We start from the raw sequence: 20,883 nt of genomic DNA on the forward strand, positions 1-20,883 counted from the left end.
GATGGAACCAAGGCGGGTAGATGGAGTTAGGATACAGATCAGCCATGATCTCATTGAACGGCGGAACAGGCTTGAGGGGCTGAACGGCCTACTCCTGTTCCTATGTTCCTATGAAATGCATTCATCATTATTTTAAAGTAAATTTTTTTTTATTCGTTCATGGGATGTGGGCGTTGCTGGCAAGGCCAGCATTTATTGCCCATCCCTAATTGCCCTTGAGAGTTAACCCTTCTGCATAAATAGTAGCGATTGGAATTTCCGATGAATGCATCAAGTGATCGGAGTTACTGGGGCCGATTAATTGGGCCTCTGCACAGCGTTACTACAGCGTGTTCATTGGCTAACGCAAGGTAAATTCATTACATCGTTTTCTGGTACTTCGGACAGTGCAACAAAGCAAACAAACTCTACTCTTGTTTTCATTTTCATTTCTTTATTTTGTGATATGCTCTAAATGATTATAACATTGCACTTCTTTTTGTTATATTTACCTCAAAGAGCTCAGTCAGCAAAAAAAATGAATAATGTAAACTGCACCTAATTCGAAAAGGATTGTATCATTATTCAAGTTTGGAGGGTGGTTCTGAATAAAAGTCCTTAAATAACATTATTTAAGCAGAACAGTAAGTACTGTTGCAGAGATATTTGGTAAGGAGAAAAGATGCAAATTAATTGAATCTTCACTTAATTTTTTTTCCCTTTGCCCTTCCAAAAAATCCCCACCCCAAATAGATAGGATATTATTCCTTTTCATATTCAAAAGAGCTATTCCCTTGTGGGACAAATGTAGACATATTGACTTGTGTAACTGTGGTATATGAGGAGAACAAGTTTATTTATTTATTTGCCTACCTGCAGTGGGTAAAGAAAATACTGGGCCAGATTTTGCTCTAGCAGGGCATTTAATGGCATCTGCCTTTAGTTAGATTTGCCCCTGCCCACAAAGTTGCTGAAAGCACGAGCTGATAACGGGGCAGCGAGGGAAACAGGGCATCTGGGTCCTGAGTGAACAGGGCAAGCAACTGGGTATCTCCTTAACCAATCAGATTGAAGGATTGGGAAATAAACACAGGAAGGACTGAGAAGGCGGGTCAATTAAAGGGGGTGAATTCAATGTCAAATCAGGTATAGAAATAGCGAGGGAAAGATTGGGTTGAGAGAGAGAAAAAGAGACAGAAAGGAAAAGGAAGAAAAAAACACAAATTTAAAATTTAACATTTTTAAAATCTCCCTGAAAAATCCAAAACCTGGAGGAATGGGAGTCCACACTTGTAATAGTTAATTTTCGGAGCCAGAGAGGTTGATTGTCAGTAATTAACACTTAGCACGTCTTTAAACGGATACATACGCTTGTAATGACAAGACTTAACTTTCTGCGGCGCGTTTAATGGGCAATTAAAGGGCAAATACAGCAAGTTCTTAAAAATCAAGGGAGGGGAGGGGGACTAAGGGCGAGATGCCGTTTACGTGACGGTAATAGCGGAGCGGCATAACTCGGACACCAACTTTTGGCTATTCACGTTTAACCGCACACCTGATCCTCACCTGAAGTTGCTGCAGTGTTCACCCATAAATAACAACGAGCGCCATTAGCCTCTCTGTTATTTTGACAGCAAATTCTGGCCCACTATTTTCTAGGAACCAATCAGAAAACACTTACTTCACGGTCTCTGAGCAACTCTCTGAGACTTCTTTCCAATCCGTTCAGCGGAGACAGGCACCTCCTCCTCCACCCCCAGGTCCCTTGAAACAGTTTAATTGCCCTCTGAAATGGCCGAGCAAGCCACTCAGTTGTACAAGCTCGCTAAAAAAAGTCATAAGAATAAAACCACACGGACCACCAGGCACCAGACACAACAAAGGCAAACTAAGCCCAGTCGACCCTGCAAAGTCCTCCTTACTAACATCTGGGGACTTGTGCCAAAATTGGGAGACATGTTCCACAGACTAGTCAAGCAACAGCCTGACATAGCCATACTCACAGAATCATACCTTTCAGCCAACGTCCCAGACTCTTCCATCATCATCCCTGGGTATGTCCTGTCCCACCGGCAGGACAGACCCACCAGAGATGGCGGTACAGTGATATACAGTCAGGAGGGAGTGGCCCTGGGAGTCCTCAAAATTGACTCCGGACCCCATGAAATCTCATGGCATCAGGTCAAACATGGGCAAGGAAACCTCCTGCTGATTCCCACCTACCGTCCTCCCTCAGCTGATGAATTAGTCCTCTTCCATGTTGAGCACCATTGAGGGTAGCAAGGGCACAGAATGTACTCTGGGTGGGGGACTTCAATGTCCATCACCAAGAGTGGCTCAGTAGCACCACTACTGACCGAGCTGGCCGAGTCCTGAAGGACATAGCTGCCAAACTGGGCCTGCGGCAGGTGGTGAGTGAATCAAAAACGAGGGAAAAACCTACTTGACCTCATCCTCACCAATCTACCTGTCGCAGATGCATCTGTCCATGACAGTATCGGTAGGAGTGGCCACCACACAGTCCTCGTGGAGACAAAGTCCCGTCATCACACTGAGGACACCATCCAACGTGTTGTGTGGCACTATCACCGTGCTAAATGGGATAGATTCAGAACAGATCGAGCAGCTCAAAACTGGGCATCCATGAGGCGCTGTGGGCCATCAGCAGCAGCAGAATTGTATTCCAGCACAATCTGTAACCTCATGGCCCAGCATATTCCTCACTCTACCATTACCAACAAGCCAGGGGATCAATCCTGGTTCAATGAGGAGTGTAGAAGAGCATGCCAGGAGCAACACCAGGCGTACCTAAAAATGAGGTGCCAACCTGGTGAAGCTACAACACAGGACTACATGCATGCTGAACAGCGGAAGCAACATGCTATAGACAGAGCTAAGCGATTCCACAACCCACGGATCAGATCAAAGCTCTGCAGTCCTGCCACATCCAGTCGTGAATGGTGGTGGGCAATTAAACAACTAACGGGAGGAGGAGGCTCTGTAAACATCGCCATCCTCAATGATGGCGGAGTCCAGCATGTGAGTGCAAAAGACAAGGCTGAAGCGTTTCCAACCATCTTCAGCCAGAAGTGCCGAGTGGATGATCCATCTCGACCGCCTCCCGATATCCCCACCATCACAGAAGCCAATCTTCAGCCAATTCAATTCACTCCACGTGATATCCAGAAACGGCTGAGTGCACTGGATACTGCAAAGGCAATGGGCCCAGACAACATCCCGGCAGTAGTGCTGAAGACTTGTGCTCCAGAACTAGCCGCGCCTCTAGCCAAGCTGTTCCAGTACAGTTACAACACTGGCATCTACCAGACAATGTGGAAAATTGCCCAGGTATGTCCTGTCCACAAAAAGCAGGACAAATACAATCCGGCCAGTTACCACCCCTTCAGTCTATTCTCAATCATCAACAAAGTGATGGAAGGTGTCGACGACAGCAAAATCAAGTGTCACTTACTCACCAATAACCTGCTCACCAATGCTCAGTTTGGGTTCCGCCAGGACTACTCGGCTCCAGATCTCATTACAGCTTTGGTCCAAACATGGACAAAAGAGCTGAATTCCAGAGATGAGGTGAGAGTGACCGCCCTTGACATCAAGACAGCATTTGACTGAGTGTGGCACCAAGGAGCCCTAGTAAAATTGAAGTCAATGGGAATCAGGGGGAAAACTCTCCAGTGGCTGGAGTCATACCTAGCAAAGAGGAAGATGGTAATGATTGTTGGAGGCCACTCTGCTCAGCCCCAGGACATTGCTGCAGGAATTCCTCAGGGCAGTGTCCTAGGCCCAATCATCTTCAGCTGCTTCATCAATAACCTTCCCTCCATCATAAGGTCAGAAATGGTGATGTTCGCTGATTATTGCACAGCGTTCTGTTCCATTCGCAACCCCTCAGATAGTGAAGCATTCTGTGCCTGTATGCAGAAAGACCTGGACAACATCCAGGCTTGGGCTAATAAGTGGCAAGTAACATTCGCTCCAGACAATTGCCAGGCAATGGCCATCTCCAACAAGAGAGTCTAACCACCTCCCCTTAACATTCAACGGCATTACCATCGCCGAATCCCCCACCATCAACATCCTGGGAGTCACCAGTGACCAGAAACTTACCTGGACCAGCCACATAAATACTGTGGGTACAAGAGCAGGTCAGAGGCTGGGTATTCTGCAGTGAGTGACTCCCCTCCTGACTCCCCAAAGCCTTTCCACCATCTACAAGGCACAAGTCAGGAGTGTGATGGAATACTCTCCACTTGCCTGGATGAGTGCAGCTCCAACACTCAAGAAGCTCGACACCATCCAGGACAAAGCAGCCCGCTTGATTGGCATCTCATCCACTACCCTAAACATTCACTCCCTTCACCACCGGCGCACCGTGGCTGCAGTGTGTACCATCCACAGGATGCACTGCAGCAACTCGCCAAGGCTTCTTTGACAGCACCTCCCAAACCCGCGACCTCTACCACCGAGAAGGACAAGGGCAGCAGGCACATGGGAACAACATCACCTGCACGTTCCCCTCCAAGTCACACACCATCCCGACTTGGAAATATATCACCGTTCCTTCATAGTCACTGGGTCAAAATCCTGGAACTCCCCTCCTAACAGCACTGTGTGGAGAACCTTCACCACACGGACTGCAGCGGTTCAAGGCGGCGGCTCATCACCACCTTCTCAAGGGCAATAAATGCCGGCCTCGCCAGCGACACCCACATCCCATGAACGAATAAAAAAAAACATCCACTTCCCTGTGAAGAACACTGTGGTATATCAGCCCGTCTATATCAATAAAAGTAAAACCACCTTTTGAAATCCGGCATCAACTTGTATATGGATGGAAAGTTAGCTCTTGGGCAGGACGATGCTAAGTACCTGAACACACCAGAGACACAGCGGTGGGGAGGAAGCAATCACTGAAGTCATGAAGCCAGCATTCATGTGTGGGATACTTTACATATGGTTCTCTGTTGTAATAGTCATTATTTTACCACCAAAAAAACATTTACAAATTATTTTATGCAACACATGTAACCTTTGAGACTATTCAATTATATCAGAGATGGATTTCTGTGCTGTCACCTACTCCCATTGTCACAATATTCAGCACTGAGTGCAGGTTCAACAGCCAAAATATCACTGGAATCCATCCATGTACAAATTACAAGGCCGACGTAATATATGTTTTGAGCTGATAATCATGTCTATGCCTCATTGATCCTACTGTCTACTAGTACAGTAATCTCAACAGACACTCACTGCTTGAAGGCATTCACAGCAATCTCTTACAGTCTGTGTTTAGGATTAACTAACCGGAAAAAAAGCATTAACGTGTGTGGAACTGTGGCTGTTTGAATTCCAGTGACTAATGGCTGTAAACCAGGTTTAGTTTTAGATCCGTCTTCATTGCAATTCAGCAGAGACAAACCGGGCAAAAAGACCTCCCCTTTCAGTCTGGCTTGGAACTTCTAAGAAACAGGATTAAACGGGGATGAGCTGTGCAGGTCATTTTAATCCCTGGGCTATCATCAACAGACAGCAACAGAACGCCGTCTCCTCGCTTCTTCTTACCTGAGTGCGAGGAACTTGTGGGAAAAGGTTCAAGGTGGTGGGCCGTTTGGGCTTGTAAGACGCCATGCTGGCAGGAGTCGCCTCCTTCAGGTGCTCGTCCTCCTCCTCCTCCTCCTCCTCTTCCTCGTCTTCGATGTCGTCCACAGCATCAATCAGGTCCAGCTGCAGCATCTCTGCCTGGATTGTGCAAACGTCATTTCCGCTTGTTGTCGCAGCATTATTAGTCTCCAGGGTCACACGGGACTGAAGAGAGAAGGAGATTGGACAGTGAGGGTCAGGTTGATGAGAACAGTTCGGTTATATAGAGATAGGTACGTTTTATATAAGGCAAGGTTGTAAACCAGTGCAAGGGAGGATAAACCAGTGCAAGGGAGGGTTAAAATCTTTCAGTTCCCTTACTGTCTGCACAAGTAGAAAGCTGCAATTGCTCCAGGTTAATCTGAGTACAAATCACAGCTCTCGTCACAGAGAAATGTCAACGATTCTCAAACATCAAAGCACATTCGCTTTCAATCAGAAACAAACACGGCAACAATGGAATCATAGAATGATACAGCACAGAAGGAGGCCATTCAGCCCACCGTGCCTGTGCTGACTCTTTGAAAGAGCTAATCAATCAACCCCCCCCCCCCACCGACCTGCTTTTTCCCCCACAGCCCTGCAAATTTAACCCCTTCGGGTATTTATCCCACACTCCACAGATTTACCCTGCTCATCTGTACAACAGACGTGACTGCCCTCTGATTAGCCACTTGCCGATTGTCAAGGCCACTGATTTACAGACTCTGTGGAAAAACCTGGAAGGAATCACGGAACGGGACGCTCGAAACAACGGTGAAATTCCTGGAGTCTCACAATAATAATGGAATCTGTCTTTTCCAACAACAACAACTTGCATTTATAGAGAATCTTTAACGTAGTAAAACATCCCAAGGCGCTTCACAGGAGCGTTATCAAACAAAAACTGACATCGAGCCACATAAGGAGATATCAGGACAGGTGACCAAAAGCTTGGTCAAGGAGGTGGGTCTTAATGAGCATCTTAAAGAAGGAGAGTGAGGCGGAGAGGTTTAGGGAGGGAATTCCAGAGCTTAGGGCCTAGGCAGCTGAAGGCACGGCCGCCAATGATGCAGCGACGAAATTTGGGTATGTGCAAGAGGCCAGAAGGAGGGCAGAGATCTTGGAGTGTTGTAGGACTGGAGGAAATTACAGAGATGGGAGGGCCGAGGCCATGGAGGGATTTGAAAACAACGATGAGAATTTTAAAATCGAGGCGTTCCCGAACCGGGAGCCAATGTAAGTCAGCGAGCACAGGGGTGATGGGTGAACGGGACATGGTGGCGAGTTAGGATACGGACAGCAGAGTTTTGGATGAGCTCAAGTCACCGTAAACCAGCGAGAGATTCCTTTCAAGTATGAAGATTACCAGATACACTGGAAATGCTGCGCCAGCATAAATTTGGTGTGGGATGAATCCTCTGGAGTAACCTGAACTGGTCTAAACAGATGGCCATTCTGAATCAGAGATCCATATCCCAATACACTTGGTATGAAAATAATAAGTGGGTCAACAGCAGTGTAAACGGAGCAGTGCGGGCATCGCCTTGACACTAGTTTCCTGATCTTTTACCGCTTGGGAATGTTTATCATTCGTCGACCCCCTTTGCTCACTCAGAGTAATGTTCTGACTGAGAAATCGCCCCGCCGGGAGGCCATATTGGAAATGCAGGCGTGCACTGCACACAATTACAGGCATCTTTAGCGCAGTGAGAATCAATGCACAAAACTGGTTTGGGCGATAGTGTAAAACAAGCAATATCCAATTAGCTGCCCATCTAGGCTGACACTCCAGTGCAGTACTGAGGGAGTACTGCACTGTCGGAGGTGCTGTCTTTCAGATGAGACGTTAAACCGAGGCTCCATCTGCCCTCTCAGGTGGACGTAAAAGATCCCATAACACTATTTCAAAGAAGAGCAGGGGAGTTCTCATCGATGGACTGGCCAATAATTATCCCTCAACCAACATCACTAAAACAGATTGTCTGGTCATTATCACATTGCTGTTTGTGGGACCTTGCTTTGCACAAATTGGCTGCCACGTTTCCTACATTGCAACAGTGGCTATACTTCAAAAGTATTTCATTGGCTGTAAAGCGCTTTGGGACGTCCTGAGGTCGAGAAAGGCGCCATATAAATGCAAGTCTTTCTTTCTTTCATTTCTTCAGAGCCTCTGGCATCTGGGAGTCCAGTGGCAGAACGATCTCCTAAGAGATTCAAGTTGCTTCTACATGACTGCACAAACACACTGTTCTTGCCATGTTAGCGGCACTCCATCGGAGATATGCGCTATCATTCAGAGGAGCCCACAGCTTTAAAAATGTGTAACTCTGAACATGCCGTTGGGTTAAAGTTTCAGAATAGATGGGGAGGAAGGAGTCCCAAGGCAAGATGCACTAACGAGCATTTCGAAGCTGCAGCACCTACTCGACCTGAACCCTGATACCACCACAGCAAGACTTTAATTGGAACACATTGAATTTATTTGCATAATTGCTACATTTTTTAAGTATGGCCTACTTGATCACTATCAACAAGAAGGCAGCTGCAGCCAATCAGAATGTTTTCAGTCCACGCTGCACTATGTAGAATTTAATTATAACATCTTCTCCACTGTTAATCCCCAAGTGGTTTCTATTTGCCCACAAGGGTGACTTGCCTTATCACAGCCAAAAGGATTTGATGAACAAATTACTAACAAATAGTAGGGAGATGTCCTGTTCTATATGCCTGGAGGTTCCAGTGTAGAACGAGATGATGGGGAGAGGGGAGAGACAAAAGTCTACCTTGCCAGATCCCCATTTCCATTAGGGAAGTTATGTTAAACTTGTATTGAGCCTTGGTTAGACCACATTTAAAGTACTGTGCACAGTTCTGGTCTCCATTTAATAAAAAGAATATAGAGGCACTGGAGAAGGTACAAAAAAGATTCACAAGGATGATCATAGAATCATAGAAAGGTTACAGCATGGAAGGAGGCCGTCTGGCCCATCGAGTCCACGCCGGCTCTATGCAAAAGCAATCCACCCTTTCCCCGTAGCCCTGCAAATTTTTTACTTTCAAGTACTTATCCAGTTCCCTTTTGAAGGCCATGATTGAATCTGCCTCCACCATCCCCCTCAGGCAGTGCATTCCAGATCCTGACCACTCTCTGTGTAAAAAAGTTTTTCCTCCTATCACCTTTGGTTCTTTTGCCAATCACCTTAAATCTATGACCTCTGATTCTTGACCGTTCCACCAGTGGAAATGGTTTCTCTCCATCTACTCTGTCCAGACCCTTCATGATTTTGAATACCTCTATCAAATCTCCTCTGTTCCAAGGAGAACAACCCCAGCTTCTCCAGTCTATCCACGTAACTAAAGTCCCTGATCCCTGGCCTCTCCAAGGCCTTCACATCTTTCCTGATGTGCTGTGCCCAGAACTGGACACAATACTCCAGTTGTGGTCGAACCAGTGTTTTATAAAGGTTCATCATGACTTCCCTGCTTTTGTACTCTATGCCTCTATTTATAAAGCCCAGGATCCCGTATGCTTTTTTTAACCACTTTCTCAACCTGCTCTGCCATCTTCAATGATTTGTGCACATATAACCCCAGATCTCTCTGTTCCTGTACCCCTTTTAGAGTTGTGCCCTCTCGTTTATATTGCCTCTCCTCATTCTTCATACCGAAACGTATCACTTCGCATTTTTCTGCTTTAAATTTCATCTGCCACGTGTCTTCCCATGCCACCAGCCTGTCTATATCCTCTTGAAGTCTATCACTATCCTCCTCACTGTTTACTACCCTTCCAAGTTTTGTGTCATCTGCAAATTTTGAAATTGTGCCCTGTACACCCAAGTTCAAGTCATTAATATCTATCAAGAAAAGCAGTGATCCCAGCACTGATCCCTGGGGAACACAACTGTACACCTCCCTCTAGTCCAAAATACAACCGTTCAGCACTACTCTCTGTTTCCTGTCCCTTGGCCAATTTTGTATCCATGTTGCTACTGCCCCCTTTATTCCATGGGCCGCAATCTTGATGATAAGCCCACCATGCGGCACTTTATCAAACACATTCTGAAAGTCCATATATACCACATCAACTGCATTGCCCTCATTTACCTTCTCTGTTACCTCATCAAAAAACTCTCAGGTTAGTTAAACACAATTTGCCTTTAAGAAATCAGTGCTTGCTTTCCCCAATCAATACTCTGTCGAAGTGACTGTTAATTCTGTCCCGAATTATCGTTTCTAAAAGTTTCCCCATCACGGAGGTTAAACTGACTGGCCTATAGTTCTGGTGATACCAGAACTGAGAGGATATCCTTATCAGGAAAGGCTGAGACTCTTTTTTCTAGAAAAGAGAAGGCTGAGCAGTGACCTGATGGAGGTCTTTAAAATTATGAAGGAGTTTGATAAGGTTTTTCCACTTGTGGGGGAAACTAAAACAAGAGGCCATAAATATAAGACAGTCACCAATAAATCCAATAAGGAATTCAGGAAAAACTTTTTTACACAGCGAGTGGTGAGAACGTGGAACTCGCTATCACATGGAGTGGTTGAGACAAATAGCATAGATGCATTTAAGAGGAATCAAGATAAGCACATGAGGGAGAAAGGAATAGAAGGATTAGATGAAGTAGGGAGGGAGGAGGCTTGCAAGGAGTGTAAACACCAGCATGGACCAGTTGGGCCTGTTTCTGTGCTATAGACTCTATATGTAACTCCATCACCCTTGCACCACATGTTATCTTCCAGTCGGACGATGGGACAGATCTTAATTTAGATATGGTAATAGGATTGAAATAAGAGCCAGTGTGAGTTTCTCGCCCTCCCCCATGTCCTCATTTCTCCATATAAAATGGGCACTGAGGTCTAGGCTGCTTCTGACAGGAAGTTAGTGTTTAAAGGGAAACAATAGGATTTTTTATTTTAAGCCTTTAGGTATGTGGACTTCAACTTTGGGTTTGTAGGAGCTGAACTGTTCAGTTTTTATTTTGGTGGGAAGGGGCAGTTGTGGTTATTTTTGGCGGGTTTTTGTTCCATGTATTTGACAGCAAGATTTATCAGTGCTACAATCAAAACATTGAAAACGGGAATTACAAAAGGTTTTTCCCTCTTCCTGAAGGTGGAGGAGGAGAAGCTGGATGGAGGTGAGTACTAGAGATGGTATGTTCTTACACACTCTAACCCACACACACCTATGCAGGAAAGTCATAGGAAACACTCTTCATAGATAGTGAACCTGTGATGGAGTTGTGCAGCCTGTTGGTATTTGACCTGCCAACAACCTCCACCACGAGGGCGGCAATGCCACTGGCAGTCAGGCAACATAGCCCTAAACTTGTGGGCCTGAAGCTACAACAGGGGCCATCAGCAACGACAGTCAGTCAATCAGTGCACAGAGGTCATGACTGCACTGTTTACCAGGACAAACACCATCATTTACCTCCCCTGGAACCCCAACAGCAGACCAAGACGGCAGTACAATTTTTTTGCATCACAAGATGCCCAAAGCCCAGCGAGTGATTCTTGTCACTCATGTGGCCATCCTGGTCCCTCCATAGAAGCCCACAGCCTACAGGAACAGCAAGGGGTGTGGGAGCAGGTGAGGATACTCACAGCCCAGCTGAGTCTCCCCTTGTATTCAAAAGAATGAATACATGACCAAAGTTTTTAATGCCGCATAGATAAGCTGAATTAACTGAACGTGCTTTTCCATATTAATTGGGACGTCTTGGCGATTGTAAGAAAAGGATTAACTGTTTTTTTTAGGTCATTCTCAGGATGTGAGCGCCACTGGCAAGGACGGCATTTATTGTCCGTCCTTATTTGTCCTGTGAAGGCGGTGGTGGGCCTTCTTCTCAAACTGCTGGGAGTGGCTTCGAATAAACTGAGTGGCTTGCTGGGCCACTTCAGAAAGCAGTTAAGAGTCAACCATGTTGGTGTGGGACTGGAGTCACAAAAAGACCCAGACCGGGTAAGGCCGGCAGGTTTCCTTCCCTAAAGGGCATTAGTGAACCCAGCTGGGTTTTTACAACAATACGACAGCTTCATGGTCACTTTTACTGAAACCAGCAACTGAGTGCGGATTCTCAAACTGCCATGATGGGATTTGAACCCACGTTCTCTGAATTATTAGTCCAAGCAAAGACACTGACCGGGCCAAGGACACTGACCGGGCCAAAAATCTCATTCACAAAGTGATTGCTTCGTTGCAGCAAACAGGAGGAAGAGGCTGGAAGGAGCCCTGGGACTTTGCAACATTCTGGGCCTACTAGGTCTTTGTGACAGATTGGAGCAGGGGGTTGACTTGACACAAGAGCAGCTGGCTTAGCTATTTTCAGAACTAGTGTGGATCAAGGATCTCAAGCCCCATTTTAAGCGGACACAAGGCAGAAACAGAAAAAATATATACTTTAGCAAAGTAAGCTGATTTTCTTCTGGTGACATGCGAGTCTACCGGCACATGCACGATGGGCCGAATGGCCTCCCTCTGTGCTGTAAGATTCTATGGCCTCAATTTTAACCCTTCCTCGACTGGTAGGAAAGGGTCAAGTGATGGGTTAAAATTTTGGAACTCTCGATCCCGCCTCCAACCCGCCACGTTCCCAGTCCCCAGTTCAAATCAGGGCCTATGATTCTATGATGTAGCAGTGGTCGGTACAGTGGGGGCTTGACTGGAGAAAAACTGTTCACTTGCGGGATGATCCGGAGAAAAGATTAAGGCCCTTTAGCGTTGGTCTTTTATGTGTTATTCCGGTATCTGTGGAGCAGATCCCACTGTTAAATCCAGAGGAAGTAGACAGCTGGCAGACTTGTGGACTCCAGTAAAACTGGATCGACTGGGCTAGCACCGGTCTACAGAAACCAGATTCAACGGCATAATTGGCAGGGCCTGGCTCACAGACTCAGGACTCCAGAATCCAACTTCCTGGGGAATTGCTGTTGAAGAGTTAAGTGGCAAATCAGAGATCGTCCGACTGTCCTGGATTCATTCCTTCTGACGCACACTGCATTCTGTATCCTGGTTACCGATTTGTGATAGAGGATGGGAAAAGGTCCACTCCACTCGATCTGGCCGGTCCCAGTGATTTGCCCAAGATGCCCCCTCTATCCAGCTTTTTGCGCCAGGTCCTTATTCAACTATTTCTTCAATTTGTTGATACAAGTAGCAATTGTATTGAAGAAAAACAAATCTAGAGATTGGCGATTCTTAGTCATTCTGAAACCAGCTCCTTCGGCTCCCAGCTGCAGTCTGATTCACGGGCCTGTCGAGCAATAACTGAAAATAACCCCAAAACGGCACAAACTTCTTTTCCAGAGACTAATGGAGAGGAAAAGTAAGGTGAGGAATTTTTCCCTTTCAATCTTTTTGAGCACTACATCATCACATCTCAATTGATGACGGAAAACATCTGTATTGTAAAGTCTACTGAGGAACTCTGCAATTAATGGGTTAAACAGTGACTGTTTGCATTACGTGAGACTCTTTCAGGCAGCTTAAAAAAACAAGTTTCTACCACACGTTGAAGAGCAGTTTATCATTTTTTCTTCTCTTATTACACAGTCCTTTTTTTAATATATCCAATGACGATTTTGTTGCTAAGTAACAGCGGTGGTGGGGGGCTGATGCTGAGACACTGCGGGGGAATTAACGGCTCATTCTTTCTATCCCAGGTGCACAACAGGGTGGTTTTACGATACAGACGGAGTGATTACTCACTGGGATGATGGGAAATGCTTGGAGCGGTTTGTTTAACTACCTTTTCCAAAAGCATCCTCACTTCCTGCCAACCTAATAATGAGCGTTTACCTCATAGATTGCTCCCAGGATATGGATATGAAAAATATAACTGCATCCCTCACTTTAATAACTTGTGGTGTAATCAATTCACATTATATTGCAACAAATGCAACATTTCTAACAATATAATCATATTTAAAAGACTATTGATTGTATCATTCATCTGTAAATTATTTAGCCATTTTAAATATTTAAAATGGCTAAATAATTTAGCTATTTATTGACATTGAGAAAGTCAATGAGAAGGGAATATTACTATTGTTTGACAGTTTTAGGTCCAAACAAATAATGCCTTGTACAATGGTGTCTGTGATTTTATTCACCTCTCTCTCCTCCTTTAAGATGCTCCTTAAAAACTACCTCTTTGACTAAGCTTTTGGTCACCTGTCCTAATGTCTCCTTCTTTGGCAAATTCTGTCTGATTGCGCTCCTCTGAAGAGCCTTGGGACATTTTACTACATTAAAGATGCTATATAAATGCAAGTTGTTGATTTTCATCCACTGATTTCAGCAGAATAAAAGATTGGGGGGTGCGGGGGGTGCGATCTGTTCCGACAGATTACCACCCAGGCCGTGAAAGTGATAATCTCCCCCACCCCAGGTATTTTCCTTCAGCCGAGGCAGTAGTGCTGTCTGGGCTGCAGACTTCGCCGCAGTTGTGTCTTTGACGGTCAGTCTTCCTCCCTGAGATTTCTCACAGCGCTCCCCCTAGGGGCTGGGATGAGAACAGACAAGGCTTCCTGACCACTGCGTTGGGAATCAAAGTCTTTAACTGTAGCGTCAGCCATGTGATGATTACACTGTTAACACTGCAGCAATACAGTGGGGCTCAGTTGATAACAATCTGCTTGGATTCCGAACGAGTCACGAGCAGGTTTTACCAATTTGCAGTTGGAGGAGGCTCTTGTTATGAGGAGGAACTGCAGCTCCATGCACGTTCCTGGAGAGATTAATGGCAGAGCGTTGGCATGAGGTAGTGGTGGGCTTGTCTGCTGCATCAATTACAAGAGGAGGAAAGGGATAAAGAGCTGTTAACTCTTTGCTGCCTGGACAAGTTGTGATACAGTTTCCCTGTTTCAACAACAACTTGCATTTATGTAGCACCTTTAACGTAGTAAAACATCCCAAAGTGCTTCACAGAAGGGACTATCAGACAAAATTTGACATCAAGCCACATAAGGAGATATTAGGATAGGTGACCAAAAGCTTGGTCAAAGAGGTAGGTTTTAAAGGAGTCTTACAACACCAGGTTATAGTCCAACAGTTGAGCCTGGTGATTACAGATAATCTTTCCAACTGCCCGTTATCAAGGCAATCAAAGGAATTGAATAGTGTTCAGACAGAGAGACATTACCTACAAGACTACTGAATATACAAACGGTTACAACCCTGTCTTTGGGTTCAGACTGTTTGCATATTCAGTAGTCTTGTAGGTAATGTCTCTCTGTCTGAACACTATTCAATTCCTTTGATTGCCTTGATAATGGGCAGTTGGAAAGATTATCTGTAATCACCAGGCATTGTTCTCTGACTATATATGCGGTACCTTTCATGGAATCCCACGCTCACCTGACGAAAGAGAAAGCCTCCGAAAGCTTGTGATTTTCAAATAAAACTGTTGGACTATAACCTGGTGTTGTAAGATTCCTTACATTTGTCCACCCCAGTCCATCACCGGCATCTCTACATCATGGTTTTAAGGAGCGTCTTAAAGGAGGCAAGAGAGGTAGAGAGACGGAGGGGTTTAGGGAGGGAATGCAAGAGTTTTGGGCCTAGGCAGCTGAAGGCACGGCTGCCATTGGTGGAGCGATAAATTCTTGGGATGTGGCCGTCGATGGCAAGGCCGGCATTGCCCTTCCTTAGTTGCCCTGAGAAGGTGGTAGGCCTTCTTCTTGAACCAATAGCGGTTTGATACAACTGAATGAAGTGGCCTAGCAAGCCAAAGAGCAGTTAAGAGTCAACCACTTTGGTGCAGGACTGGAGTCACATATAGGCCCAGACTGAGTAAGGACAGCTGAGAGGAGCCGAGCCGAGCGGAGGGAGCGTCCGATAAAAGGCGGGATTTCAGAGCGCTGAGAACAGCTGAGAGGAGCCGAGCCGAGCGGAGGGAGCGTCTGATAAAAGGCGGGATTTCAGAGCGCTGAGAACAGCTGAGAGGAGCCGAGCCGAGCGGAGGGAGCGTCCGATAAAAGGCGGGATTTCAGAGGGAGCTGCGACCGAGTTCGAAGTGACGTCAGGAATCAGATCGGGACGCGACACAGGGGAGGCACCTGATTGGTGAGTAGGTTCAGGTGAGTATTTCTACTTATCTACAGTAACTAAAGTAAAAAGAAAGGGAAGGTCTGCAGGTCTTATAGGAAGTAGCGTTTTTTTTTAGTAAATCAAGGTCCCGAGTGTAGTTAACATTCTCTAAATTAAGAACAATTTAAAGGAGTAAACTCCTTAAAGGGAGTGGTAAGTAATTTTTCTTTCCTTTTTTTTCTCTTGACATTGTAGTTGTTGTTAAGCTAACTTAAGGGTTAAGTCATGGCAGGAGATCCCACAGCCATGTCATGTTCCTCTTGTGGGATGTGGGAATTCAGGGATCCTTCCTGTATCCCTGATTCCTTCACCTGCGGGAAGTGTGTCCAGCTGCAGCTACTGTTTGACACTTGACGGCTCTGGAGCTGCGGATGGACTCACTTTGGAGCATCCGCGATGCCGAGAAAGTCGTGGATAGCACGTTCAGTGAGTTGGTCACACCGCAGATAAAAATTACTGAGGGAGATAGTGAATGGGTGACCAACAGACAGAGGAAGAGTAGGAAGGCAGTGCAGGGGTCCCCTGCGGTCATCTCCCTCCAAAACAGGTATACCGTTTTGGATACTGTTGGGGGAGATGGCTCACCAGGGGAAGGTGACAGTGGCCAGGTTCATGGCACCATGGCTGGCTCTGCTGCACAGAAGGGCAGGAAAAAGAGTGGCAGAGCTATAGTGATAGGGGACTCGATTGTAAGGGGAATAGACAGGCGTTTCTGCAGACGCAACCGAGACTCCAGGATGGTATGTTGCCTCCCTGGTGCAAGGGTCAAGGATGTCTCGGAGCGGCTGCAGGACATTCTGGAGGGGGAGGGTGAACAGCCAGTTGTCGTGGTGCATATAGGCACCAACGATATAGGTAAAAAACAGGATGAGGTCCTACAAGCTGAATTTAGGAAGTTAGGAGTTAAACTAAAGAGTAGGACCTCAAAGGTAGTAATCTCAGGATTGCTACCAGTGCCACGGGCTAGTCAGAGTAGGAATGACAGGATAGCTAGGATGAATACGTGGCTTGAGAGATGGTGCAAGAGGGAGGGATTCAAATTCCTGGGCCATTGGAACCGGTTCAGGGGGAGGTGGGACCAGTACAAATTGGACGGTCTGCATCTGGGCAGGACTGGAACCAATGTCCTAGGGGGAGTGTTTGCCAGTGCTGTTGGGGAGGGTTTAAACTAATGTGGCAGGGGGATGGGAACCGATGCAGGAAGTCAGTGGGAAATAAAGTGGTGACAGAAACAAAAGGCAGTAAGGGAGAGTGTACAGAACATGACCAGACAGATGGTCTGAGAAAGCAGGGCAAAGACCAAGGGAAGTCTAGATTAAACTGCATTTATTTCAATGCAAGAAGTCTGATGGGCAAGGCAGATGAACTCAGGGCATGGATGGGTACATGGGACTGGGATGTTATAGCTATTACTGAAACATGGCTAAGGGAGGGGCAGGACTGGCAGCTCAATGTTCCAGGGTACAGATGTTATAGGAAAGATAGAGCAGGAGGTAAGAGAGGAGGGGGAGTTGCGTTCTTGATTAGGGAGAACATCACGGCAGTAGTGAGAGGGGATATATCAGAGGGTTCGCCCACTGAGTCGATATGGGTAGAACTGAAAAATAAGAAGGGAGAGATCACTTTGATATGATTGTACTACAGACCCCCAAATAGTCAACGGGAAATTGAGGAGCAAATATGTAAGGAGATTACAGACAGCTGCAAGAAAAATAGGGTGGTAATAGTAGGGGACTTTAACTTTCCCAACATTGACTGGGACAGCCATAGCATTAGGGGCTTGGATGGAGAGAAATTTGTTGAGTGTGTTCAGGAGGAATTTCTCATTCAGTATGTGGATGGCCCGACGAGAGAGGGGGCAAAACTTGACCTCCTCTTGGGAAATATGGAAGGGCAGGTGACAGAAGTGTTAGTGGGACCAGTGATCATAATTCCATTAGTTTTAAGATAGCTATGGAGAAGGATAGGTCTGGCCCAGAAGTTAAAATTCTAAATTGGAGAAAGGCCAATTTTGATGGTATTAGACAGGAACTTTCAGAAGTTGATTGGGAGAGTCTGTTGGCGGGCAAAGGGACGTCTGGTAAGTGGAAGGCTTTCAAAAGTGTGTTAACCAGGGTTCAGGGTAAGCACATTCCTTATAAAGTGAAGGGCAAGGCTGGTAGAAGTAGGGAACCTTGGATGACTCGGGAGATTGAGGCCCTAGTCAAAAAGAAGAAGGAGGCATATGACATGCATAGGCAGCTGGGATCAAGTGGATCCCTTGAAGAGTATAGAGATTGCCGGAGTAGAGTTAAGAGAGAAATCAGGAGGGCAAAAAGGGGACATGAGATTGCTTTGGCAGATAAGGCAAAGGAGAATCCAAAGAGCTTCTACAAATACATAAAGGGCAAAAGAGTAACTAGGGAGAGAGTAGGGCCTCTTAAGGATCAACAAGGTCATCTATGTGCGGAACCACAAGAGATGGGTGAGATCCTAAATGAATATTTCACATCGGTATTTACGGTTGAGAAAGGCATGGATGTTAGGGAACTTGGGGAAATAAATAGTGATGTCTTGAGGAGTGTACATATTACAGAGAGGGAGGTGCTGGAAGTCTTAACGCGCATCAAGGTAGATAAATCTCCGGGACCTGATGAAATGTATCCCAGGACGTTATGGGAGGTTAGGGAGGAAATTGCGGGTCCCCTAGCAGAGATATTTGAATCATCGACAGCTACAGGTGAGGTGCCTGAAGATTGGAGGGTAGCAAATGTTGTGCCTTTGTTTAAGAAGGGCAGCAGGGAAAAGCCTGGGAACGACAGACCGGTGAGCTTGACATCTGTAGTGGGTAAGTTGTTAGAGGGTATTCTGAGGGACAGGATCTACAGGCATTTGGAGAGGCAGGGACTAATTAGGAACAGTCAGCATGGTTTTGTGAGTGGAAAATCATGTCTCACGAATTTGATTGAGTTTTTTGAAGGGGTAACCAAGAAGATAGATGAGGGCTGTGCAGTAGACGTGGTCTACATGGACTTCAGCAAAGCCTTTGACAAGGTACCGCATGGTAGGTTGTTACATAAGGTTAAATCTCATGGGATCCAAGGTGAGGTAGCCAATTGGATACAAAATTGGATTGACGACAGAAGACAGAGGGTGGTTGTGGAGGGTTGTTTTTCAAACTGGATGCCTGTGACCAGCGGTGTGCCTCAGGGATCGGTGCTGGGTCCGCTGTTATTTGTTATTTATATTAATGATTTGGATGAGAATTTAGGAGGCATGGTTAGTAAGTTTGCAGATGACACCAAGATTGGTGGCATTGTGGACAGTGAAGAAGGTTATCTAGGATTGCAACGGGATCTTGATAAATTGGGCCAGTGGGCCGATGAATGGCAGATGGAGTTTAATTTAGATAAATGTGAGGTGATGCATTTTGGTAGATCGAATCGGGCCAGGACCTACTCCGTTAATGGTAGGGTGTTGGGGAGAGTTATAGAACAAAGAGATCTAGGAGTACAGGTTCATAGCTCATTGAAAGTGGAGTCACAGGTGGATAGGGTGGTGAAGAAGGCATTCAGCATGCTTGGTTTCATTGGTCAGAACATTGAATACAGGAGTTGGGATGTCTTGTTGAAGTTGTACAAGACATTAGTAAGGCCACACTTGGAATACTGTGTACAGTTCTGGTCACCCTATTATAGAAAGGATATTATTAAACTAGAAAGAGTGCAGAAAAGATTTACTAGGATGCTACCGGGACTTGATGGTTTGACTTATAGGGAGAGGTTAGACAGACTGGGACTTTTTTCCCTGGAGAGTAGGAGGTTAAGGGGTGATCTTATAGAAGTCTATAAAATAATGAGGGGCAAAGATAAGGTAGATAGTCAAAATCTTTTCCCAAAGGTAGGGGAGTCTATAACGAGGGGGCATAGATTTAAGGTGAGAGGGGAGAGATACAAAAGGGTCCAGAGGGGCAATTTTTTCACTCAAAGGGTGGTGAGTGTCTGGAACGAGCTGCCAGAGGCAGTAGTAGAGGCGGGTACAGTTTTGTCTTTTACAAAGCATTTGGACAGTTACATGGGTAAGATGGGTATAGAGGGATATGGGCCAAGTGCAGGAAATTGGGACTAGCTTCGTGGTATAAACTGAGCGACATGGACATGTTGGGCCGAAGGGCCTGTTTCCATGTTGTAAACTTCTATGATTCTATGACAGCAGGTTTCCTTCCCCAAAAGGATATTATTGAACCAGTTGGGTTTTTACGACAATCGGACAGCTTCGTGGTCACTTTTACTGATAGCAGCTTTTTATTTCCAGATTTTTTAAACTAAATTCCAATTCTCAAACTGCCATGATGCAATTTGAACTCTCGATCTGTGGAAAATTAGTCCAGACGTCTGGGTTATTAGTCCAGTAACATAACCACTACACTACTGTGCCCTATTCAGTGTCAATTTGTGTATGATTATGCTCCTGTGAAGCGCCTAGGGACGTTTTACTACATTAAAGGCACTATATAAATGCAAGTTGTTGTTATCCAATGAGTTCACAATGCTGCCTTTGGCTTTCTCAAGTGGTTCAATTGTGCTATAAAATCGCCACATGCCAATATCACCATATACTTTTGGTTTCACATTGCAGACCATTTCCAAGTCGGGTTGTTAACTCTGGTTGAATGTATTCTTTGAAGTTTCATCACATGACCTCCAGCCTGAAAAGGCCCGCCCCCACGCTGCCACCATTGGTCGTCCAACTTGCCCATCCCCACGGCACACCGACTTCCCACGGCCAATCGTAAAGTGAAAAGACTCTTCATTACCCAATTGGATGATTCTTGCCTCTCAGTCAAACAGCATTTCTTTCCCATCTCCATTATTTTTGCAACTAATAAACAGAAGTGTTCAAAGAAAATGAAAAAAAACATTTTTTTAATGCCCCTATGATTTTTCTCCTGGGGTTTTTGCTCGCAGCAGTGTCCAGGAGATTAATCTTCAATTCCTGGAGACTCCACTCCAATCCTTATCCTCATATGGATAGAATTGGGTGATGCAGTACATAGAATCTTACAACACAGAAGGAAGACATTCGGTCCATCATGTCTGTGCTGGCTCTTTGAAAGAGCTGTCTAATTTAGTCCCAGACCTCAGCTTTTCCCCACGTTGGTTAGACACGGAGCCTGTCACCTCTAGGACATG

The 20,883-nt window shown here is 45.7% G+C and overlaps 1 protein-coding gene across 2 annotated transcripts in view; it reads right to left on the bottom strand.

The window, feature by feature from the left end:
- mapk8ip1b (mitogen-activated protein kinase 8 interacting protein 1b) overlaps positions 1-20,883 on the bottom strand; it is a 154,193-nt gene that overhangs the window by 50,948 nt on the left and 82,362 nt on the right. The window contains exon 3 of one of the 2 annotated variants that reach the window (XM_067993563.1): positions 5,563-5,805. In XM_067993563.1, the coding sequence (XP_067849664.1) occupies positions 5,563-5,805 (243 nt within the window). Of the gene's footprint in view, positions 1-5,562; positions 5,806-20,883 lie in introns of those variants that run through there. The other variant, XM_067993562.1, reaches the window with a different exon arrangement.

The sequence above is a fragment of the Heptranchias perlo genome, chromosome 12 (genome assembly GCF_035084215.1).
Source record: "Heptranchias perlo isolate sHepPer1 chromosome 12, sHepPer1.hap1, whole genome shotgun sequence".
Lineage (NCBI taxonomy): Eukaryota > Metazoa > Chordata > Chondrichthyes > Hexanchiformes > Hexanchidae > Heptranchias > Heptranchias perlo.